The sequence below is a fragment of the Branchiostoma floridae genome, chromosome 6 (assembly GCF_000003815.2).
Source record: "Branchiostoma floridae strain S238N-H82 chromosome 6, Bfl_VNyyK, whole genome shotgun sequence".
In the NCBI taxonomy this organism is placed as follows: domain Eukaryota; kingdom Metazoa; phylum Chordata; class Leptocardii; order Amphioxiformes; family Branchiostomatidae; genus Branchiostoma; species Branchiostoma floridae.
In genome coordinates this window covers 18,319,472-18,339,471 of record NC_049984.1, presented here as the reverse complement: position 1 = coordinate 18,339,471, position 20,000 = coordinate 18,319,472, and the positions used below count along the sequence as shown (strand labels likewise).

The 20,000-nt window shown below is 41.5% G+C and overlaps 3 protein-coding genes and 1 long non-coding RNA gene across 10 annotated transcripts in view; 2 read left to right on the top strand and 2 right to left on the bottom strand.

Annotated features, from left to right (window-relative positions):
• Positions 1 to 584: 584 nt before the first annotated feature.
• LOC118417009 lies at positions 585 to 2,379 on the bottom strand. The gene is made up of 2 exons (XR_004831303.1): positions 2,216 to 2,379; positions 585 to 1,136 (listed from the first exon to the last, which is right to left on the bottom strand). It is a non-coding gene; the product is annotated as an uncharacterized LOC118417009 (long non-coding RNA).
• On the top strand, positions 2,277 to 10,864 carry LOC118417008 (serine/arginine-rich splicing factor 4-like). 6 transcript variants are annotated; one of them, XM_035822329.1, is made up of 9 exons: positions 2,277 to 2,445; positions 3,479 to 3,605; positions 3,946 to 4,016; positions 4,570 to 4,647; positions 5,140 to 5,184; positions 6,641 to 6,710; positions 8,997 to 9,070; positions 9,336 to 9,452; positions 10,008 to 10,864. In XM_035822329.1, exons 2-9 carry the CDS (start codon positions 3,483 to 3,485, stop codon positions 10,285 to 10,287), a joined length of 858 nt encoding a protein of 285 aa, XP_035678222.1. In that variant the 5' UTR covers positions 2,277 to 2,445; positions 3,479 to 3,482; the 3' UTR covers positions 10,288 to 10,864. The 6 variants fall into 6 exon arrangements, with proteins under 6 accessions (XP_035678222.1, XP_035678223.1, XP_035678220.1 ...); XM_035822330.1 differs by lacking the exon at positions 4,570 to 4,647 and adding an exon at positions 4,408 to 4,497 and having other exon boundaries at positions 10,038 to 10,864; XM_035822327.1 differs by lacking the exon at positions 4,570 to 4,647 and adding an exon at positions 4,408 to 4,497.
• Positions 10,865 to 11,245: 381 nt separating this feature from the next.
• LOC118417007 (dihydroorotate dehydrogenase (quinone), mitochondrial-like) lies at positions 11,246 to 17,788 on the bottom strand. The gene is made up of 9 exons (XM_035822326.1): positions 17,567 to 17,788; positions 16,723 to 16,935; positions 15,341 to 15,540; positions 15,038 to 15,120; positions 14,577 to 14,770; positions 13,841 to 13,960; positions 13,235 to 13,388; positions 12,465 to 12,624; positions 11,246 to 11,915 (listed from the first exon to the last, which is right to left on the bottom strand). The coding sequence occupies exons 1-9, from the start codon at positions 17,585 to 17,587 to the stop codon at positions 11,849 to 11,851; spliced, it is 1,212 nt and encodes a 403-aa protein (XP_035678219.1). The 5' UTR covers positions 17,588 to 17,788; the 3' UTR covers positions 11,246 to 11,848.
• A 257-nt stretch (positions 17,789 to 18,045) lies between these two features.
• LOC118417700 (ATP-dependent RNA helicase DDX1-like) overlaps positions 18,046 to 20,000 on the top strand; it is a 17,140-nt gene continuing 15,185 nt past the window's right edge. For both annotated transcript variants that reach the window (XM_035823368.1, XM_035823367.1), the window contains exons 1-2: positions 18,046 to 18,107; positions 19,465 to 19,516. In XM_035823368.1, coding sequence (XP_035679261.1) covers positions 18,092 to 18,107; positions 19,465 to 19,516 — 68 coding nt within the window. In that variant the 5' untranslated portion in view covers positions 18,046 to 18,091. The remainder of the gene's footprint in view (positions 18,108 to 19,464; positions 19,517 to 20,000) is intronic.

The window sequence follows — 20,000 nt, the reverse complement described above, 5'->3', positions numbered from 1 at the left end:
CCTGTAACTGAATTCATTAATCACACAACATTGTGTAGTTGTAAATGAATTGACTTCACAACAAAAACTGTCTGTTCCAATTTCTGCTCAGATCTGTTACATATATACTACTAGGGTGTATTGCATTGTTTTAAGTCATTATTTACTTCCAGGATACCTCTATATATAATGTTAGTGATATTTGTCTTAACAATGAGGTTGAATCGACTGCCTTTGTGATTAGCATTGCTTCTGTGACTGATAAAGCCATAGAATAAAATGTAGACAAATCTTTATGTCTTGTGTTGACCCATTGTAAATAAGTCCCTATCAATTAAACTAAAGTAAGAGTTTCCAAAGCAGTGTCCTTCCTAAATATGCCCCCAATATACGTTCAGTACAGTATATTCAAATTGGTGTTTGCCTTGTGTAGTTGATTTATCCTTCTAGGTTTGGTATTACTGGAGCCTTGAGATGCAATGAAATTTGATGGACTAAGATAAGTAAGAGGAGTGATCTGTCCCATAACATTTGTAAGAATCAACTTGTTACGTAACGTTGATAGTGTACTAATAAATAGTACAGTAATAAAAAAGTGAGTCTGCGCTTGATATGGGGTGGTTTATTTTTAGATGAGTTTTCCAGTCATAAACTTGTAGAAGATTACACACAAAGATTCTTGAACTAGGCTGCAGTGCTTTGTATTTTTAAGTTATGCAACTCTTTTTCATGTCTATTTTGCCTATGTCAGACATTGAGTGGCTTGTGGCCCCATGTGTCCTCTAAACCATTGGGCTTTCTCTTTGGCTCCGGTAACTGAATCTGCTTGTGCCGCGGGTGGGTCTTACAGTGCACATGGAGCACCCCTTTGATCTTCAGGAAGTAGCACGACCGGCACCTCAGCTTGGGGTACACCTTGTACTTGTAGCCTGCTATCTGTGTCATCTGGGATGGTAGAAGGCTTCTCTGAAGTAATGCTGATGACAGTTTCTGTTCCATGCTGCTGATTGGTTGGAATAAAGTGCTGAAGCTGCACTTCATAGAGACTTGGCTCCCGGATGGACGTAGCAGGGCCAACTTACATCTGCTGTGAAGGGTTGTGTTCCAAATTACTGCAAAAGCCCGTAAAGCCATGCTGCACTCAGTTCAGCTGATGCCTGTGCATAGAAAAAAAAAGTAATCAGCACTGTGATTTGTGCATTAGCCCTCTCACAGAGATCAGAACGCTTGTGCAGCAACATGAATTCTAGGTAAAATGTCAAAGGTAAAACTAAAAGCCCTGTAAAAGAAAACAGTCCTTGTCTCTGCCAGTATTTCTGTCTGAATAACAATGTACAGAGGGGTTTTGCTTTCTTTTTCGGGGCCTCTCAGTCTCTACTTTTGTCTTGACATACATGTACTACCTAGAATTCCTGTTGGCACACATGCGTTCTGATCTCTATGAGAGGGCTTATAATTTGTTGCAGCATAATGTGGTGAAGCACAAAGTTGATATTTTTCCACCAAATATGATAACGCTAGTTCACCATTATTCACGGGGTAACCTTTATCCATTGTATTTGGGGTATCTGGGTACTGTAAATGCATTTAAGTTCGCGGGGATTTAATTTCGCGGTAGCGGGAAAAAGGACTTTTCGCGGTGGATTTAAGTTCGCGGTAACACCATAGACTGCAATCTAATACCATAATAGAAAAATGTTCGCGGTGGTTTTAAATTCGCGGTGAGGTGGTCACCGCGAAAACTGCAAACATTAATCCACCGCGAACATTTCTGCATTTACAGTATTTGGGATATCAAGTCGACTGACGGTGGTTTCAAACTGCATTATATTGAAAAAAAAAAGCAATTTGCACTGTCCATCTATGTAATATCCCTAAACATCCCGTTTTTAGTAGCAACGGATATAGGTTACCCAGCGAATAAAGGTGAACTAACGTTATATTGAAAATGACCTCATATACTTGCATAGGGAAAACATAGTACAAACTAGTAAAAATGAGTATCCATATTATATCGCAATATTATAAAGAATATCATGATAGCTAACTAATGGGACAAAAATTAAATTCTCTATCCATACATGATCTGATTCTCCTTGCTGTCCATCTATTCATGAGGACCAAAGCAAGGACACATAAAATTCTATGAATGATAGCAGGCACATGCTCAGAAAACCGACCATGGGGCTGTCAACGCAGCATGAGCAGTCACATATACAGTTCCAAAATACGGTACCTGTTTTCTGGATAAGCAGTAGACCTGTATTATTGGAAACGTGGATGAGAAAGCGCCACAATTTGCCGAGAACGTAGCAAAAGTGCGAATCTTCACATTTTCGTCGCCATGTTGATCACGTGACTTGCCAATCCTGAACTAACGCACTGAATCCTGGTAGCTACTACGTCATACATAGCAAGCGAGGGGGAAGAAGGAAGCCATTTTAGGGACAGAAACTTGCAGAGAAGGTGAGTTATAATCTACAGCATCCTAGCGTCAGGTGTGACTCTTTTAATATTTTGCTCCGCTATAAAGTAAGTTTATATCACTGAGACACTTTTGATGCAGTTATATTCGGATAACTTCGCAACTTGTAGCTTTTAACGTCATTTTTAATCGACCTGATTTGGGAGACTGATTGCACAGGACAAAGGTCGATGTTCGCGTCTTTTGCCAATGTTGACCGTGCTCTTGTTGTTTTCTCCTTGTGAACCCAATAAATTTTAACCCCCAATGTATTGATTGATAGTCAAAGATGAAAAACTGAGAAGAAACAAAGCAGTACGATTAGGTTACGAAGAGTTTTGCTGCATGTATGTGTTCTAACCCATGTTAGCGTTGGCTACGCCCCACCGCTGTTCCAGCCACGCTCCATCGATGCCCAGAGTCAAACGCCTGACTTGGCAAATAATTTGGCATCGCACTGGGAAATTTCCACCTCTTATTTCGTCAGCAAGTTGCACACAAGACGTCCTAGCTAGCTAGGTTGTTCGAGTCAACTGAAAAGTTTACCTAAACCTGTATGTTTGGTCTGACCATTTTGTTTTTCTTGTGCAACAAAAATGGCGTGCGAAAGCCTCATCAAAATTTGTGTGAAAAAGATTTGCAAAACGTATTTTTTTCCAAAGGTTATCTGTTGCTTGATGCAATTTGGAAGAAAACTACCAGTTACTTATGAAGAACACATATAACATAATCATCCTTTGCTTTTCAGGTAAACTAATTCGGTCAAATTCCAGGCCCTTTAATTTTTTAATGTACTAAAAATTGGACAGATGTTATGAAGAAAACAATTTACTCAAAGAGTGGTGGATCTTAGCATACAATTACATGGCCCTTTAATTTTTTATGAGTAGAGTAGAGTATATTTTTTATATACTAAAATATTAAACTGGACAGAAGCTATGAAGAAAACAATTACACAGAGTGGTGGACCTTAGCATACATAGTTGTTCCTTGTACTATTTGTACTAATTTGAAACAATTTCTTTTCCCTTGCAGAATCATGGGTAGTCGTGTCTACATTGGACGGTTGCCCTACCACGCCAGAGAAAAAGACGTCGAGAGATTTTTCAGAGGCTATGGGAGAATCAGGGAAATCAACTTGAAAAACGGCTTCGGCTTTGTTGTAAGTATTTTACTAACCTTTCATCATGAGGTTTTCCCCACATATTTTGCAGCATTTCTTCATTGTTACTTCAAGAGAGTTGTCTTCTGCATGGCTGTTGTATTAACATGTAAATGCATATGGAAATTACCTGTCCTGAAGTGTTGTCTTTTGATCAAAGAACAATGGTGACAATAGAATGGACACAAGCTGTTGCTCTGTATGTTGGACATAGACTGTTGCACCATATATTGTGTACAACTTGCCTGATTCGACATGTGCTGTAATGTATTGGAGTGACAGACAATATTTGAAGGTAAAAATGAGGTAATACTAATAGCAATCATCTTTTGCATTACAGGAGTTTGATGACCCCAGGGATGCGGATGATGCTGTGTATGAACTGAACGGCAAGGAGCTGTGTGGGGAGAGGTAACAAAGAGAGGATAGGGAGCATGTCACATGTTCAAATCCACAAAAAATAATTTGATAATCTATTTCATCACTGAAAAGTAAAGGGTTGGAATAGTGAAGTAGCTAAGTCTAACGAAAACTTGCTGGTCATGTGTTGTGAAGTTTTTATATTGACTTGTTTTCATCTGCAAGATAGGTGGACACATTGCTAGTTTGTAGATTTGCATTGAAAGAATTGGTAATGTTGAGCTGAAAGGACAAAGAATACGTGTAAATGTAACTGCTTGAAAGAAATTCTTGGAACTGCTTAATACTTTTTATGTATGTCTTATTGTCAGTTTTATCCAGGATTTTGCCACTCCCACTCAGGGTCCAATCCATGCCTAAGGTGTCCACCTCCATTTTGCAGGGTTATTGTTGAGAATGCCCGTGGTCCCGCCAGGGGTGGAGGCGGTTTTCGCGGGGGAGGCTATGGCTATCGGCCTGGCTGGCTAGACAAGTACGTAACTACCGTCTTTACTCTGTGTACCCTTTCCTGTATCTCTGAACTGTACGTGTCTCATTCCTCCAGGGTGTCTGTAGAGCATGCTCGTGGGATTCCTCGAGGCTCTGGTGGCAGATTCATGTATCCTCCGCCGGGGCGTGATAGGTATGGCCACCACTACAGTTATCTACTGAACTGAACCTAGAGCCACTCCAATGCAAGCCACTCATCTGATGTGATATATTTGTTTTTAACAGTGCCTCTCCCGACCCATGCCATGGTCCCTGGCCCACCAATCGGGGAATTCCACCCAGAGCCATGGTCATACCATTGCCAAACCAGTGCCAATCCATTGTCGACAGCATTCAGCCACTTTGGACTAAATGCACCAAGCAGCAGGGACACATGATAGTCTGTTCCATTGCCAGTTCTCTGGTTGAAAACCTCACTCTTTCTCAAAAACGCATAGCAGCTAAACGCTGTGGCCAGCAGAAATTACCACACTTGATTCTTGTGTTGTTTTGAATGGTACTTGCATGAGTGAGGTTTTTTGAAGGAACAGACTATCACATTGACAAACTGCCTGTGTACAGTTTGACCTGTGAATCACATATGATGCTTGGACCTCCATTAATGTTTGTTTTTCATTCCTTGAAGCGGCCGAGGCAGTGGAGGCGGCCGGGGGTCGGATAGCAGGAACAGGTCAGAGAAAAACACCAAACTACAAACACAAAACCCTCCTTCCTTCAACCTGTATTCCATACTTTGGCACATCTCAAAGTATCCATTCTTTTTTATCAAGAGTCTTTCGTGAACAAAATTTAAAAACAAACAAACAAACAATTTGACAACCATTATATCCTTCCAATTGAAATTTCACCTGGTTGTATTACCTACAAGCCAAAGTTGACAACAAAGATACTACAAGAATGCATTTTTGATGATGCCCATATCATTGTCAGATTTTGACTTGTTACTTGCCTATGTTCCATACTACGCATGTCTAAGTCAAAAGGTCCACTTGGACATGTGGTAAAAGATTTCCGTCTGAAGAGAATGTTACTATTCATGGGAGAAGCATTTATTCATGGGGGTCAGTGGAAGAGAGTTTCGTCATAGCAGATCTAATCCAGTAAAACAGAACTTTGCTGACAAGGGAAAAATGACACCAGCAGAAACAAGTAAATTAGAGGTTCTGACGACTTTTTTATGTTTAAAAGCCATCATGCTGATTGGTTGTACAAGTAATGGTCAAACCTACAGAGTATGATTTGGTACTCCTGTGACTGTAAATGTACAGTTTATTTTCAAGTTGTTAAAACATCCTGCATGGCAGACAATATTAATGTGATGTTTACTGTGCTAACACTCAACAGGACCTGACTAGTCAATATCACCATAGCTTAGATCATGCAGTGTTTTTCTCTGGCCACCATGGGACTTTGATGTCAACAAGGAATGAGAAACAGTTAATGGATGGTGCACTTTGGCTCTTGTGGGCAGCCACCAGTTTTGTAGGGAAAATTAAGATAAATTAAAAGTATGTAAGGGAATGTGGTCGTCAGAGTCAAGGCAGTATGTAATCTTGGCGGGTCTTGGAAGTTGTTACTTTAAATGACTATAGTAGTGAGATTTGGTTGTAAATGGTAGCAAGTGACTGTAGAAAAGTCTGGAATAGGGAGAAAAGTTGAAAAAATGTCGCTTCTCGTACCCATGACTGGTGGCAGCCTCTTGGAGTCCATTGTGTCCCTTTGTGTGCTGGGAAGCTGGAATATTCCCGACACACATCTTGTTATCATCACATCAGATATGGCTCGTTATTCACTAATCACTAACATAATGAATGATTTGAGGAAAAATCGAAAATTATTTTGTCTGGCTAAAGACGACCTTTTGGTAAATAGTGTTGCTTTTATGATTTGATGAGCTTGCACATTTCTGACCTACAAATGTACATTTGTACATGGATTTTCAATCATGCCAACATAGACATCCGATTCTGAAGCAATATCCAAAACCATCTAAATACTCCTGTCTTTGAAAAACAGCTGTAAAGTGCTGCAAAATATTTCATTTAACTTCAGAATTCTTACTTGTATAAACATGAACTACTGGAACTTCGGAAGGGTTAAAGTTACAACTGTTTCCGTATGTGCAGATATGGGCCACCTGTCCGCACTGACTACCGCCTGATTGTGGAGAACTTGTCGAGTCGCTGTAGCTGGCAGGTGAGTGTACAACTGGGGTGTGGCTGCTGGTACAAACATGTGTTCTTCTTCACTGACGCTTCTGCCAAGTCCCTAACATCTTCTTGTACTGAAAGATATTTGCTATAGTGGAAATGTACCATTGTTGTCTTCTTGGCTTGTCATCATTGATGAAGATTACACTGTCGTACAATTCTGTGAAATGGCAAAAATTTGCTGTCTGTTATGGACTTGGTAGAAAAGGTAGTGTATCTCTGATTGGATGTTTAAAAGTGGGCAGTTTCTTCTCTTCCAAATTTTCAAAATATATTGTGGGGTTAATGATAAAAACAAGTTAGTAGCCTGGGTGGTGTGTGAAGCTTATCGGCAGACTGTAGATAGTACTTGCACGTAATTGCAGGCGACAAGTTGAAATTGAAGATTGTTTTGATTTAAAATCTGACTACACCTTTTGATTTTGGTTTTATTCTGGAGAAAAGCTGCCCACTTGCCAAATTGAAGGTCCTGTCCTAACTCTGATGTATTCCCTCCCTCCCCAAAGAGAGCGATGGTTGGACCGTATCTCCTCTCCTCTCCCACTGAGGCCAGGGGTCTGGTGTCAGGGTGAGGGCTGGGACCCCCCAGCCCTGCCACACTGTGTCTGGTAATGGCTAAAGGTGCTCATGTGGACTGAGGGCCGGTAGGACTGAGGGTTAGGCCGGTGCAGGGTGACCGTTTGCCATGTACTAAGGAGAAGAGGTCTAGGTTCCGATCCATGGCAGCCTACGTGTGGGGCCAACATCCAGTGTCTGTCAGAGAGGCCAACTGATCGATCGCCAGCATCTACCTTGTGTCTGTCATGACAACGCTGCCCCAGTGGCAGCCTTGTCTGTGTCAGCACTTCTCACCCCAAATCATTCTGCAACCGTCGCTGTTGTAGTCTGAGCTTTTTTGTTTGATGCAACTTTTTTTTGTTTTTCTAAAACTCCTGCCATGGAAATGTGATGTCTAAAAGTGCCAATCCTTGCTATTGCATGATGAAAATTTCTTGCTCCAAGCAAAGTGGTGTCCATTTTTTCCCTTCTTTTCTGACAAAAATATGTTCTGCTTTACATTACCTGGCCAAAGTAAGAAGTCTTTCAATTTGACCAAAACAAATTGCAGACCACCGGAAATGCCAAAAAATGTTGACATATTGGCATCTTATTGGCTGAAATTCAGAAAGAAAGTAAAGATTACTGAATGTTACCAAAGTTTTGGGCACACCGTTTGTTAAACATTTGGAAAGTCAAATCTTTCACCCAGGAACTGTGGTGGGTACTATTGGTTAGACAAGCCCCCTCCTGGTTCCTCCAAAAGCCCACGCTGGGATCCAACGATGGCAATATGGTGAGGCTGAGTGAGGATGACAGTGGACCTGCCATGCCACCTCCGGGCCGTCCTGAGGATGACTGATCTGGGTCTGGTCTCTGGTCTGGTGGTCCGTAGAGCCCGCCTGGTCTCTCCTCTCGCTGAGTCAGGGTCCATTATGCCAATCCTTAGGTGGTAGTGCCGGCAAATCACGTGAAAGGTAAACTTGACCCTCTGGGCACCATTTTAGATCAAAAGAAAAAATGGTGTTGTGTAAGTCCATTTTTGACGGGGTACGCCTCTGAAACAGTTGTAAAAAAAATTAGAGCCATGTAACTGTAGGTAACATCCTAACAAAACAAAACCTTTGAAGTTGGCGTGCATCATGGAATAGTTGTAGTTGCATGGATGTTTTTAGAGGGGTGTCTGGTAGAAAGGAATGTAATGCTATGGAAGTAGCCTCTATACTCTATTTTGTACAATACTATTCTTCATAACTTGTTTGTTTCCTTTGTATGTTTTCCTGTGGGAAGCCTTGCAGTTTGGCATTACACTTTCCCCCCATGTGTTGTGCGTAATGTTTGTTTCTCTCTCCCTCGCTGCAGTCTTCTGCCGCAATGTACCCCGAATCTCGCGGTCAGCGTATACGTTTATGTATCACACAAGGGGGGTGATAAGGCTAAGACGTTAAGACTGAAAAGACTGCTAAAGATATTGCCCCCGAATTGAAACGAGCATTATTGGCATCCATCTTAAAATTAGTAGAAGATGATTTTCAAGAGTCCTGTAGAAGGGTATCCTGTAGAGGGTGGAACAGGTGGGTTAGAAGTGCTAGCCTTAGGATATAGGGACTTAACACATCTTTATGCAGGATCTGAAGGACTACATTCAGGAGCAGTCATGTTTCCTTTGCAGATGTTAACAGCCCAGGTTGTTTCCTGCCTTTGTTCATGTTTCTACCTTACGGTTTCAATTCAGGACTTGAAGGACTACATGCGGCAGGCTGGAGAGGTCACCTATGCTGATGCGCACAAGCAGAACAAAAATGAGGGGTGGGTGTGCTTTTATTCATTTTATAATTCTGTCTTATTGGCCCTGGGTATAGCAATTTGTGAATGAATTGCTCATCATTACCAGGGTTATGCAGCTACAAGCATGGTGATGTTGTAATCAGTCTACCATTACATGTGCCTTTCATGTTGTAAGCTTCTTCAAGTGCTTTTTTTTTGTTTGTTGAAGTACGAGAGAGGAAATTTTTTGTATTTGCAGTGTGATATCTTTATTCCATACTGAATAGATTCCCCTTCATTTTAACAGGATTGTGGAGTTTGCCACATACCGTGACATGGAGAACGCCCTGCGAAAGCTGGATGGCACTGAGATCAATGGTCGTAAGATCAAACTGGTGGAGGACAGGCCATCAAGAAGGCGCAGGTCAGTGTTTCAAAACTTGTGCACAAAGCGTTGTCCTATTAAGTTGTTTGTTTATAACTTCAAGAAAGTAAAGCCCTCGATCTTTGTATAATAAACCCAAAGATGCATGGCCAAAATATTGTGCATCCCAAGTTTTGTTCGTGCCCATCTAAACCGTGTTAGACAGTGTGTGATAACTAACAAGCAACACAGAAAGCATGGTGCATTTCAAACTTGACCGTAAAACGTACAATTGTAAAAATGGTACAAATGTAACATCATTTTATTTTGCACCATTGCTGATCTGCCGTGCTGTCCTATCTCTGGTTCAAGTAAGCCGCCGTACGTATGTAGTAGTTAGAGTATGGACACAGACTATGGGGTATGCTGTCAAGTTGGTGGGAGCATGGGTACGTAGAAGCAGCAACTTTATTACTTGGGAAGCATGGGCTGCCTACTGGTGGGGACGATGTCCAGTGGACGGGCGCATGACTTTTCTCCAGTTGCCAGCATAGGTAAAGATGATTGTCCCACAAATGTTCATGTTTCTCACCTCCTTGTGTGACTGTGTTCCAGGTCTTACTCACGCTCTCGTTCTCGGTCCAGGAGCCGAAGCCGCAGTCGCTCGCGCTCCCGGTCCAGAAGCCGCTCCCCGCGCAGCCGCAGCCGATCCCGCAGCAGGTCCCACTCCCGGTCTCGCAGCCGCTCTCACTCCCGCAGCAAGAGCAGGGACAAGTCCGCCAGCCGCTCCCCGGCCAAGGACACGCAGGTCAAGCAGTCCAAGTCGAAGTCACGGTCTAAGTCGCGATCCAAGTCCCGTGAGCGTAGCGGGGAGGAGGATAACAAGGACGAGTAGTAAAACGGGTTAAGGCAGAAGTGTGCACCAGGCACCTTCCATCTAATGATGACTGAGTCATTCCAGATATTGAAGTAAATAATTTGCCCCACAGTATATAGACAGTTCCTCGCATGTCACTTTCTCCTTACTAAGTTTTTAATGGCATGTACAATGGGTGCAAATCAGAATTATTGTCAGAAGTATGAGTGAGTAGATCTTTTCAGGGGGGAATATATAAACACCAGTGCACATCCTTATTATCTTACTAGTCCAGTTACATGGGAATTATCTTAAAATGAACAAACTAACCAGAATGTCAGTTTATGGGATATTGAATGTTGGGAAGAATTGCACATGGTCACGAGTGTATCGAGGAAAAGTGGTCTGACACGAGACATTGTGCAAGGTAGTCTTGTAGGACAGTTTGATGTATATTCATTTGTGAATCATTTTGTTTTGTTGAATAATTTCTTGGGGGATGGGTAGGGTAGCCTTGAGACTTTTTGTGTACAGGTTGGTTACCTCCAAGCTGGTGACCTTACACTTGATGTGTTATGTACATTTCTCAGTGCATTAAAAGCCTTTTAATACTGTATCACTTTGTAGTGTGGTTCATTGTTTAAATTATTTCATATTCCCTGACCTATAGTCTAATCAGTTTCTTGTAATTTAGCTCCTATGGCACTACTTTGTCAGCCGTCAATGATCTCAGTTTGCTGTGTTGTCTGTGGAACCCACAATCTCTCCTGACAATGTACATGTATGATAGTGTAGTTGTCTTTTGCCCTGCCGCGGAATTAGTTGTTCCCACAGAATTAGCTCACTAGTTCAGGATGCCACCCAATGGCCAGAGAGCTGTATACATCTTTGCCTGATCTTACTGCTGATAGCAAACCAGCCACCAATACTACCTCAAGCGGTGTGCAGTCAAAAGTATACAATACAGGATGTCTCCAGGAAAACAACAAAGACAGTATTTCCACTTTGAATCTCATTTAATACATGATTAAAACAGGCGTAATTGTTCATGCTATCCCTAAATGCTGTACGTTTCTATGAAGCATTCATTAACACCTGTAACTTGTAAGTCACTTTCTTTCACCATTGGAAGATGCACATAGACACTGAACCACCACCAACTGATTCCTATAGAAATTTCGTTTTCAATGAGGTATGTTAAGGTGGAAAAGGGTGTGTCTTGCTATACGTTTTAGGAATGGATGCTCCCATGTGTCTAAAGCAATTCCTACTGAGTAATGTAAAATGTTGCAAAAGTGACTTATAATTTTAGAGTGACACCGTTTTACATCTACGTATGTAAGGTTACAGACTGCCAGATGTCAGGCGCAAATGGGGAATTTTCAGAACATGCCACCAATTTTTGAATAAAATAATTTCAAGAACTAACCAAATTTTGTTATACCCAGACTAGCAATTTGGAGCACCAAAGGATTGCATTCACAGTCTCTCAAATTGCGTTGGCAAGATCAGGCCAGTACATGATGACAAGTCTCTTGCAAATGGTCCTGTCCAGCCCTATACTCAGTCCACTACAGCTGGACACATTGATATCTCTGTGTCATGTTTGAGTTGATGCTCTATGGTCAGCTCCTACTGCTTCGCTCACTGATGTAAAACCGTCCTCCCTGTAAACACATTAACACAGGACATACAGTCAACAAATAACATTGTGGAAACTAAAAACATATAGAGTGTTTATGAAATGATTCTGGAAAGAGATCTTCAGACCCCCTCAAGAAAAAAAATGCAACTTTTTTCTCAAAGCTCTTGAAAGAGGAATGAACATAACATTTACCATTTCCTTGGCGTGATTAAATCTTGTGGCCCACCAAACATCTGGCCAGACTGCAGTTACAGCACCAGACAGTGCAGTTTGTGTTACACTGACTAACATTTCCTTATCCCGGATGCCATTCCCTCAGTCTCTAATTTACACAATTAATGTGAAAGTGTCCTAATTCATAATTACCTAATTCATAATTACCTAATTCATAAGCACATATAGCAAATGATTGGATTGTCAACGTTGTGACCTGTTAAAGATAGTGTACATAACCAAGCATAAATTATGCAGATGTGAAAGTCATTTGCATAATCAGCATATATCAAAGAGGTATGAGGTCTCCAAACTCTTGTTGCCTGAGAAATGTGTTCAGTGAATCACAAGAACCCACCTAAGCAGTTTCTCCAGTTCTCTTTTGATCCTGTTCACAACGGGTGGCCCTTGATAGGCCATGGCTGTGTACAGCTGTACCAGTGACGCCCCAGCTCGAATCTTCTCATAAGCGTCTGCACCACAGCTGACCCCTCCCACACCAATGATGGGCAACTGGCCTGGAATAGCAGAGAAATTATTCTAACTTATCTATGCCATTGTTTCACTTGCTGCATTAGTTTTCAAAGTCTGTCCTGTATAGTACATTTTGTACCTTTGCATAGTCCCACCAGAGCATCTATATTATGTTCCAATTGCTTACAAAATTAACTCCTAGGCACTTGCAGCTATAATTAACAAGCTTTCACTTATACAGAAATCATGTTGATTGCACAGCTGTCTTCCTTGGTGAAGAAACAATCTCAAGTGCATACATGTATGTATTAAAGTACTGTAAATGCATTTAAATTCACAGGGACTTAAATTCGTGGTAGCGGGAAAAAGGACTGTTCGCAGTGGTTTTAAGTTTGTGGTAGCCTCCTGCACTGTAACCTCTTACTGCCATGGAAAAATGTTTACGGTGGTTTTAAGTTCGCTGTAAAATAGCAACGCGAAAACTGTGAACATAAAACCACAGCAAAACTTTCTGCATTTACAGTACCATGTACAAGTATTTGATATCAAGCTCATGAATCAAAACTCATAAACCAATTCAAAATACAAACTCAGTGCCACAAGAATGCAATAGTAGGAGGCGCAAAAAAGAGCTACACAATTATGAATGCTTACCTTTGGTTAACTTGTACATGTCCCTGACAGTCTCTGTAGACATGTGTCTGACAGGAGGGCCACTCAGTCCCCCTGTCTCCGTCTTGTTGGTACTCTGTAAGGTCTCTGGTCTGCTGATGGTAGTGTTGGTCACAATCAAACCATCCACAGCACACTGTGGTGTACATGTTATACAGAACACTGGTCAGTTTACATTTGGCAGAACAATTTACTCATAACTACTACTCAAAGGACAGCACTTTAGGAACGACTGCAGAGAAAAATATTCTGTGCTTGGCAGCAGGAATGTGGCCGGCCTGAAATAATTTTCTGTCCCCTCGATTTTGAATCCTATCAAGTGCCCAAGGCACAAGTCAGAAAATTTTGAAGTCTAGACCCTCTGAAACGCTATTTCCTGCATTTTGAGGTTAGATTTTTTTAGTAGACTCAGCTGTTCAATGACATCTGTTTTGGTGAAAAATTACACAAGGGATACAGATTTTTGTCTGTCACAGAGGACGGAATGGGCAACATTTTTTTCTGTCCCCAGCTGCAAAATTCTGTCAAAGGACGGAAGGACGGGTGCTGGCTACAACCCTTCTTTGCGGAATTTGGCTTTCCACTTACCTTTTGTCTTGTTGCCACGGCAGCAATATCCTCCTTGTCCTGTTGTGTTAAATCAGGTGCAATTTTCACCAACAAGGGAGGTTTCCTCTCACAGCTCAGGGAACGACGGGCTTCCAGTACCTGAGTGTGGATTGAAACAAGTGTCATTTAGATTGAAATGCAAAGGTTTTCCACATGACTTGAGAGTTTGAGCAGAGGCCTAGTCACATGTATTTTTAAACTCTTTTTTCTTCTCACTAAGGGTGGGTACCGGTACAGAAAATTCAGGTACAGGTACAGACCAGGTCCAGAGGATCAGGTCCAGGGTTGGACCTGAACCCAGATGGACCATTTCACTGCTAAGGATTCTGTTTGGTGACTTAAAGCTGGCAGTGTAAAATCCTACCTTCATGTAAACAACACTAACTACCTCTGTTAGCTTCTACCAAGTTTGACTGTAAAAACTTGATAAAATGACAATCAACTCTCCTCTACTTCACTCATTTTCTTGGCCAACTTAAACACCTGTCGGTATAAATCTGTTCACTTTCTAATCGGTCTAAAATCCGGTCTACTGATTTTTCTGTACCAGCCCAACAGGAAAAAAACGGTTTTGTACTCACCCCTACTTCTCACAAACTACCTGTCAATGCAACACAGAAGAAGCTTTAGAAATGGAGCACTTGGCAGTTACATGTAAGACGATCTGAGTGTTGAGTATGCACAGTATACATGTAAGGTATACAGAATCTGTTACCTTGTCTATGAGTTGTTCCAGCTCCTGTCTGCCCTGCAGTGTCCTGAGCCCCGGTGTGTTAGGACTGGACACGTTGATGACCAGGTAGTCAGCCAGGGCTCCAAACTTCTGAACACCCTCCACATAGTCTCCCACAGCATCTGGGGACGTCTTGTTCTTACCTAGGTTGATGCCTAGAATTCCCCTGGGTTCACCTTGAGAAAAAAATGTCAAATTGACGAGCAAAGGTCTAAATTGAAGATGAGGAGATACAATACACAATATGACAATTTCTTTTGGTCTGACTACTCAGGCAAGGATGGGAGGCAATCATATGTCACTGTATATAAATTGGATGGCAAAAATTAATTCTATTAAGTATAACCTGAACAATGACACAGCTATCAAAGTATGAAAAAGTTAACCCTGGGTAGCAAAAAATGCACTACAGTACAGGAATAGCAAATTTACATGTCATGTACCTTCTGACTTGGATGACATGGACTCTGCTCTTCTTTGTAGTCTTTCAAAGACAGCTTCATGTCCAATGCTGTTGAATCCATATCTGAGAAGAAAAACTCATATAACCCATATACATATACATTCAACTTAGTTTTTTTAGAGAGACTGTCAAAAAGCTTGCATTGATTAGATCAAAGTAATAAAAAGAAAATCACTTGTGATTGATAGTGATAGATAAGCTTCTTAAGTCATTTTCTCTGACATTCCTATTCATACACCTGATCAGAAATAAGATGCAGGTAGCAACATTTCTACAATTTCACCTGTTGATGATAGCCTTGTCTTCCAGAAGTCTGAAGACGCGAGGTTTAGGGTTTCCATCCTGAGGTTGAGGGGTGATACTGCCCACCTCCACGAAGCCAAACCCCATGGACAGGAGACCGTCCACAGCTTCTCCATGTTTGTCAAACCCTGCAGCCAGTCCAATGGGGTTTCTGAACTGTCTGTCCCACACCTGACTTCTCTGTGGAAGGGCAAAAGCAGTGTACATCATTGCTATCCTTGGCATTATATAGTGAGTCATGTCCAATGTTCAAACTTATTTAGGTTCTTGATCAGAAGGTTCTGAATTTAAATATTGACTGTTGTTACTTTAATATCTGCATGCTATTAGAGAGGGTTGCAGTCATAATGCCATGGACGTTACCTTGTGATCCATTGGTCACTATACTTTATAATTCCCCAACTATACTGTTGTTATGTGAAAATATTTCATTGTTCACCCATGTACAATGTATCATGACTACTAGTATAATGCTAATGTATCAAAAGGTCATACATTAAAGGCACATGTAATTTATCTTATTTCATTTCATATTTTTCAAGGTTTGCTCACCCAGTGGTATCGTTACTGATTTACAGTTCAATTATTCTGGCTTAAGGTACATGTATAGCCAAAACTCCATAAGGCCACACCAATTTAATTTCTTGGTTCACGGATTTTTTCATAAAAAATATGGAGCGAAAGGGCGAAATAAAAATAAAAATTGTAAAATGGTTGAGGTAAAGGTAACGGCTAATGCAAAACATTAAGAAAAAAAGTTTTCAGCTTGAAAAAAGTACAAAAACACTATTATTGTACAGTAACAGCACCTGTACCCACACTTTAAGGAGCTTATAATATAAAGGCCAATTTGCTACACCAGAAAGTTGGTGAATGGTTTCATTAATGGTGAAAATTTGCTGAGTAGTAATTTTTATTTTTATTTTTTTTCCCAAAAAATAGGAGCGAGCGAATCCGTGAACCAAGAAATTAAATCGGTGTGGCCTAAAGTCCCACTTTACACTTGTATCACAATACATGTACCTACAAACCAGGGCGGTCTCCTCAAGGACCTGTCCCTTCAACCCAGAATAAAAAGTTACTCGTTAGGACAGAGATAAAAATTGCGCACGGGTCCATCCAAAAACTTCATGACATGAAATCAATGAAAATGTATACTTCAACAGATTTCACAACAATAATTAACAATATGGGCCTTCAAACATCAAGTGAGAAAGGAAAAAGTTAAAAGCTGGAGACAGCCATACAGCAAATAATTCAGCTTTCACTAACTTTAACATCCAACATCTGACCTTTTCCAAAATCATATCCAGTTGCTAGTGTAACAGTTACTGCTTTTTGGTGTAACTCTAACACCCTTACCAATATGGGTGAGTCCTTGTGCTGCCATGCCTTGGGTGCCAGCCCCCATGATGCAGTCTTCACAGCCAGCACGTGGGCAGACTCTGCACTAACCAACCGCAGACATGGCATGAAGGCCTCTCTGTAGAACTTCTCATTCCCGGTGAGCAGGGCATGGGCCACAAACACTGCAGTTCCTCCTCCTACTATGGGGAATAACGATCGGAACTTCCTCTGGGGAAACAAGAGTGAAGTAGAATATTACTGAATTTCAATAAGGAGGTTCACGATGCTAAGTATTCATGCTTAGGGTGACTAATAGGGTCAAAGGTGAAGTCCACATTGACGTTGATGAGCACAACAATGCTGGATGTGTTTTATCAACTGCAATTCTTTGCAGTCGTTTCACATCAGGTAATTGCAAAAACTGCTTCACTGTGAACTTAAAACCAGTGTTTCTATTACTACTTAGTATGTCATTATAGCACTTCTACCACCTACTGGTAACACTCCATTTTTCCCTTGGGCGAAATGAAATCACCACAAACTTAAAAAGGCAGTTTTTTTTTACTGATTTACGGTATTTCACAGGGGCCTTGATCTTTGATCTTGCAAAACGGAATAAGAAACATGAACCTCCTTAATTATGGAAATGCATAATATAATTTAGGGATTACATACTGTAACATTGTTCATCAACGTTCATAACATGAATAGAGCCTTCATCATCATATATCATCATCATCATCATATAGTTCATAGATAATCTTCGGTATGGACATCTAAGTAAATATAATAGCTTTCAAAACTGCATACAAACTTTCATCTAATATCCTACATTGTGAGTCATAATAATCTTGCTTACCGATGCCGTTCTTGCTGTCATGATCTATCAACTTGATGATATGTTGCTCGGGTGGGGAGGGGGGCGTTACAAAACAGTGTCCTTGCAGTTGACGATTGAAAATTTGGCTGTGGAAATGATGTACCCCCTGTTCAACACTTGTAGAAAACGCTCCGATCTGTCGTTGATGGTAACGAGAAAGTATGATGACATGAGAATTTGCAGGGAATTTACCCGGAAGTCTGCAGGTCTGTCCCTACCATGCTTCCCGCCAAAGAAGTCAACGGAAACATCCATTCAGTAGGGTGATGTTGATATTTTACTTAATTATATATACGTTTTATAAGTCAAAAGTAAGCAAATTAAACTATATATGCATATTATTCTGCTTATAAAACTTACAGATTTGTACGATAAACATTTTTGTGGTACTATATATTATATTTTTTTCAGTTTATTTTGCTCTTATTCCCTTCTTATTAATGGTACAATCTAGCATGCTTCTAAAGGTCATGACGTCACTCAAATCGAGGCTCCCCTGTCAAGATGGCGGCGTTTGAGGGTAAATGTTCAGGATTATTGCCGAAAAAGCTATTTTCTTCCGTTCCATAGGGAAACTTGGTACCCAGAAAGTTGTACTATGTAATGCACCAAGTTGGTACTTTACTGTGAAATTTTTATGGGAATGCGTCGAATGCAAATGAGTTGTGGAGCTATTGAAACAACCAGAGGGGCGAGTAAGAACAGAAAGAAACAACATGCCCCCTACCCGGAATCGAACCGGGGTCGGCAGATCACAAATCACGAACGCTATCATTGTCGCCGCAAAAGCACTAGTGCCGTTGGGCAAGGACGATAGGCAGTACTTAAACACCACTGTTACACTACTCCCCCTTTTCTTCAAGATTCGTCCTCGAATCTCCGAGTTCGACATCCCTGTGTGGCACATCCGCTAGCCTGTTACTCACAGGGTCGGCATGGGAACCAGTGAAACAACCAGAGGGGCGAGTAGAACAGAAAGAAACAACACCCCGACTCCCGGGATTCGAACCCGCGCCAAACCCGGGCAGCCGGATCACAAATCGAACGTGCAAACCGTTCGGCCATAAAGGCTTAAGCCGTTAGGCGTCTTCGGTTTAGCAGTCCTTGAACACCACTGTTACACTACTCCCCTTTTCTTTTCAAGATTCGTCCTCGAATCTCCGAGATCGACATCCCTGTGTGGCACATACTAGCCTGTTACTCACAGGGCCGGCGTGGGAACCATTGTAGAAATTCAGAGGGGCGAGTAAGAACAGAAAGAAACAACATGCCCCCTACCCGGAATCGAACCGGGGTCGGCAGATCACAAATCACGAACGCTATCACCGTCGCCACAAAAGCACTAGTGGTCTAGTGGTTAGGATTTGGCGCTCTCACCGCCAAGGCCCGGGTTCGATTCCCGGTGTGGGAACCAGTGAAACAACCAGAGGGGCGAGTAAGAACAGAAAGAAACAACACCCCGACTCCCGGGATTCGAACCCGCGCCAAACCCGGGCAGCCGGATCACAAATCGAACGTGCAAACCGTTCGGCCATAAAGGCTTAAGCCCTTAGGCGTCTTCGGTTTAGCAGTCCTTGAACACCACTGTTACACGTTTGGGCAAGGACGATAGGCAGTACTTAAACACCACTGTTACACTATTTATTCGTGCATAGTTGGATGCCGGCAAGACCAAGTGTCCATGTGGCGAACCCGGATAGACACTGCATGCAAATGCAACGTCAGGTTTATCTATTCTACACTACGCAAAAAAATCTAAACTAAAATCTGCCAATGTGCCATTCCAGTATATTATCATCATATACTGTTGCACGTGATGTCATGTTTTTGAGATGTATGCTTAAGATTTTTCTGAGGAATATTTTTGTGTTCCTCAGAAATGGGCGTTATGCCGGAGATCTCAAAGGCCGTGGAGGAGATGGATTGGTTGTAAGTACATGGAGAATATTTTGTGCATTGCGGGAACTCAGCCTTTTTGACTGAATGATGTCAGGCAGTTCACGTCTCTTTGCATGTCATTTTGGGTTCTTGAATCTTCCAAAACAATTTCTTGATGATTTATGCACATGGAATCAATAGAGTAACGTTAGAGTAAAGTAGTGTAGAGTAGAGTAGAGTAGAGTTCTTCGGTTTATAGGCAGGAGTCTCACTCCAGTTGAAACCGCTCGTCTAAAGATACCATTATTATTGATAGACACAGTTATACAGTAAAATGGGAAATTTTCACAATACTCTCAAAACATTCAATGATTCACCATTTTAGCAATTGCCTCTTCACTGCAAACTTAAAATTGCCTCAAAATTTTTTGTGTCTTCTGCCTAGTTACCCTCATGTATCATCTTCTCACTACTGTGACAAACATTTCCCATGAACAGTACATCTACATGTAACATTACCCCGTAGGTTTACTCG

What these genes read in the sequence shown, in the direction of transcription:
- LOC118417008 (XM_035822327.1), top strand. Translation starts at nt 3,483, where the DNA reads ATGGGTAGTCGTGTCTACATTGGACGGTTGCCCTACCACGCCAGAGAA. An exon ending in AAAACGGCTTCGGCTTTGTT is followed by an intron (nt 3,606 to 3,945) that starts GTAAGTATTTTA and finishes TTTGCATTACAG; the next exon opens with GAGTTTGATGACCCCAGGGA. An exon ending in AAGCAGAACAAAAATGAGGG is followed by an intron (nt 9,071 to 9,335) that starts GTGGGTGTGCTT and finishes TCATTTTAACAG; the next exon opens with GATTGTGGAGTTTGCCACAT.
- LOC118417007 (XM_035822326.1), bottom strand. Translation starts at nt 17,587, where the DNA reads ATGACAGCAAGAACGGCATCG. An exon ending in GACAAGGCTATCATCAACAG is followed by an intron (nt 15,121 to 15,340) that starts GTGAAATTGTAG and finishes TTTTCTTCTCAG; the next exon opens with ATATGGATTCAACAGCATTG. An exon ending in TGGAACAACTCATAGACAAG is followed by an intron (nt 13,961 to 14,576) that starts GTAACAGATTCT and finishes ATCCACACTCAG; the next exon opens with GTACTGGAAGCCCGTCGTTC.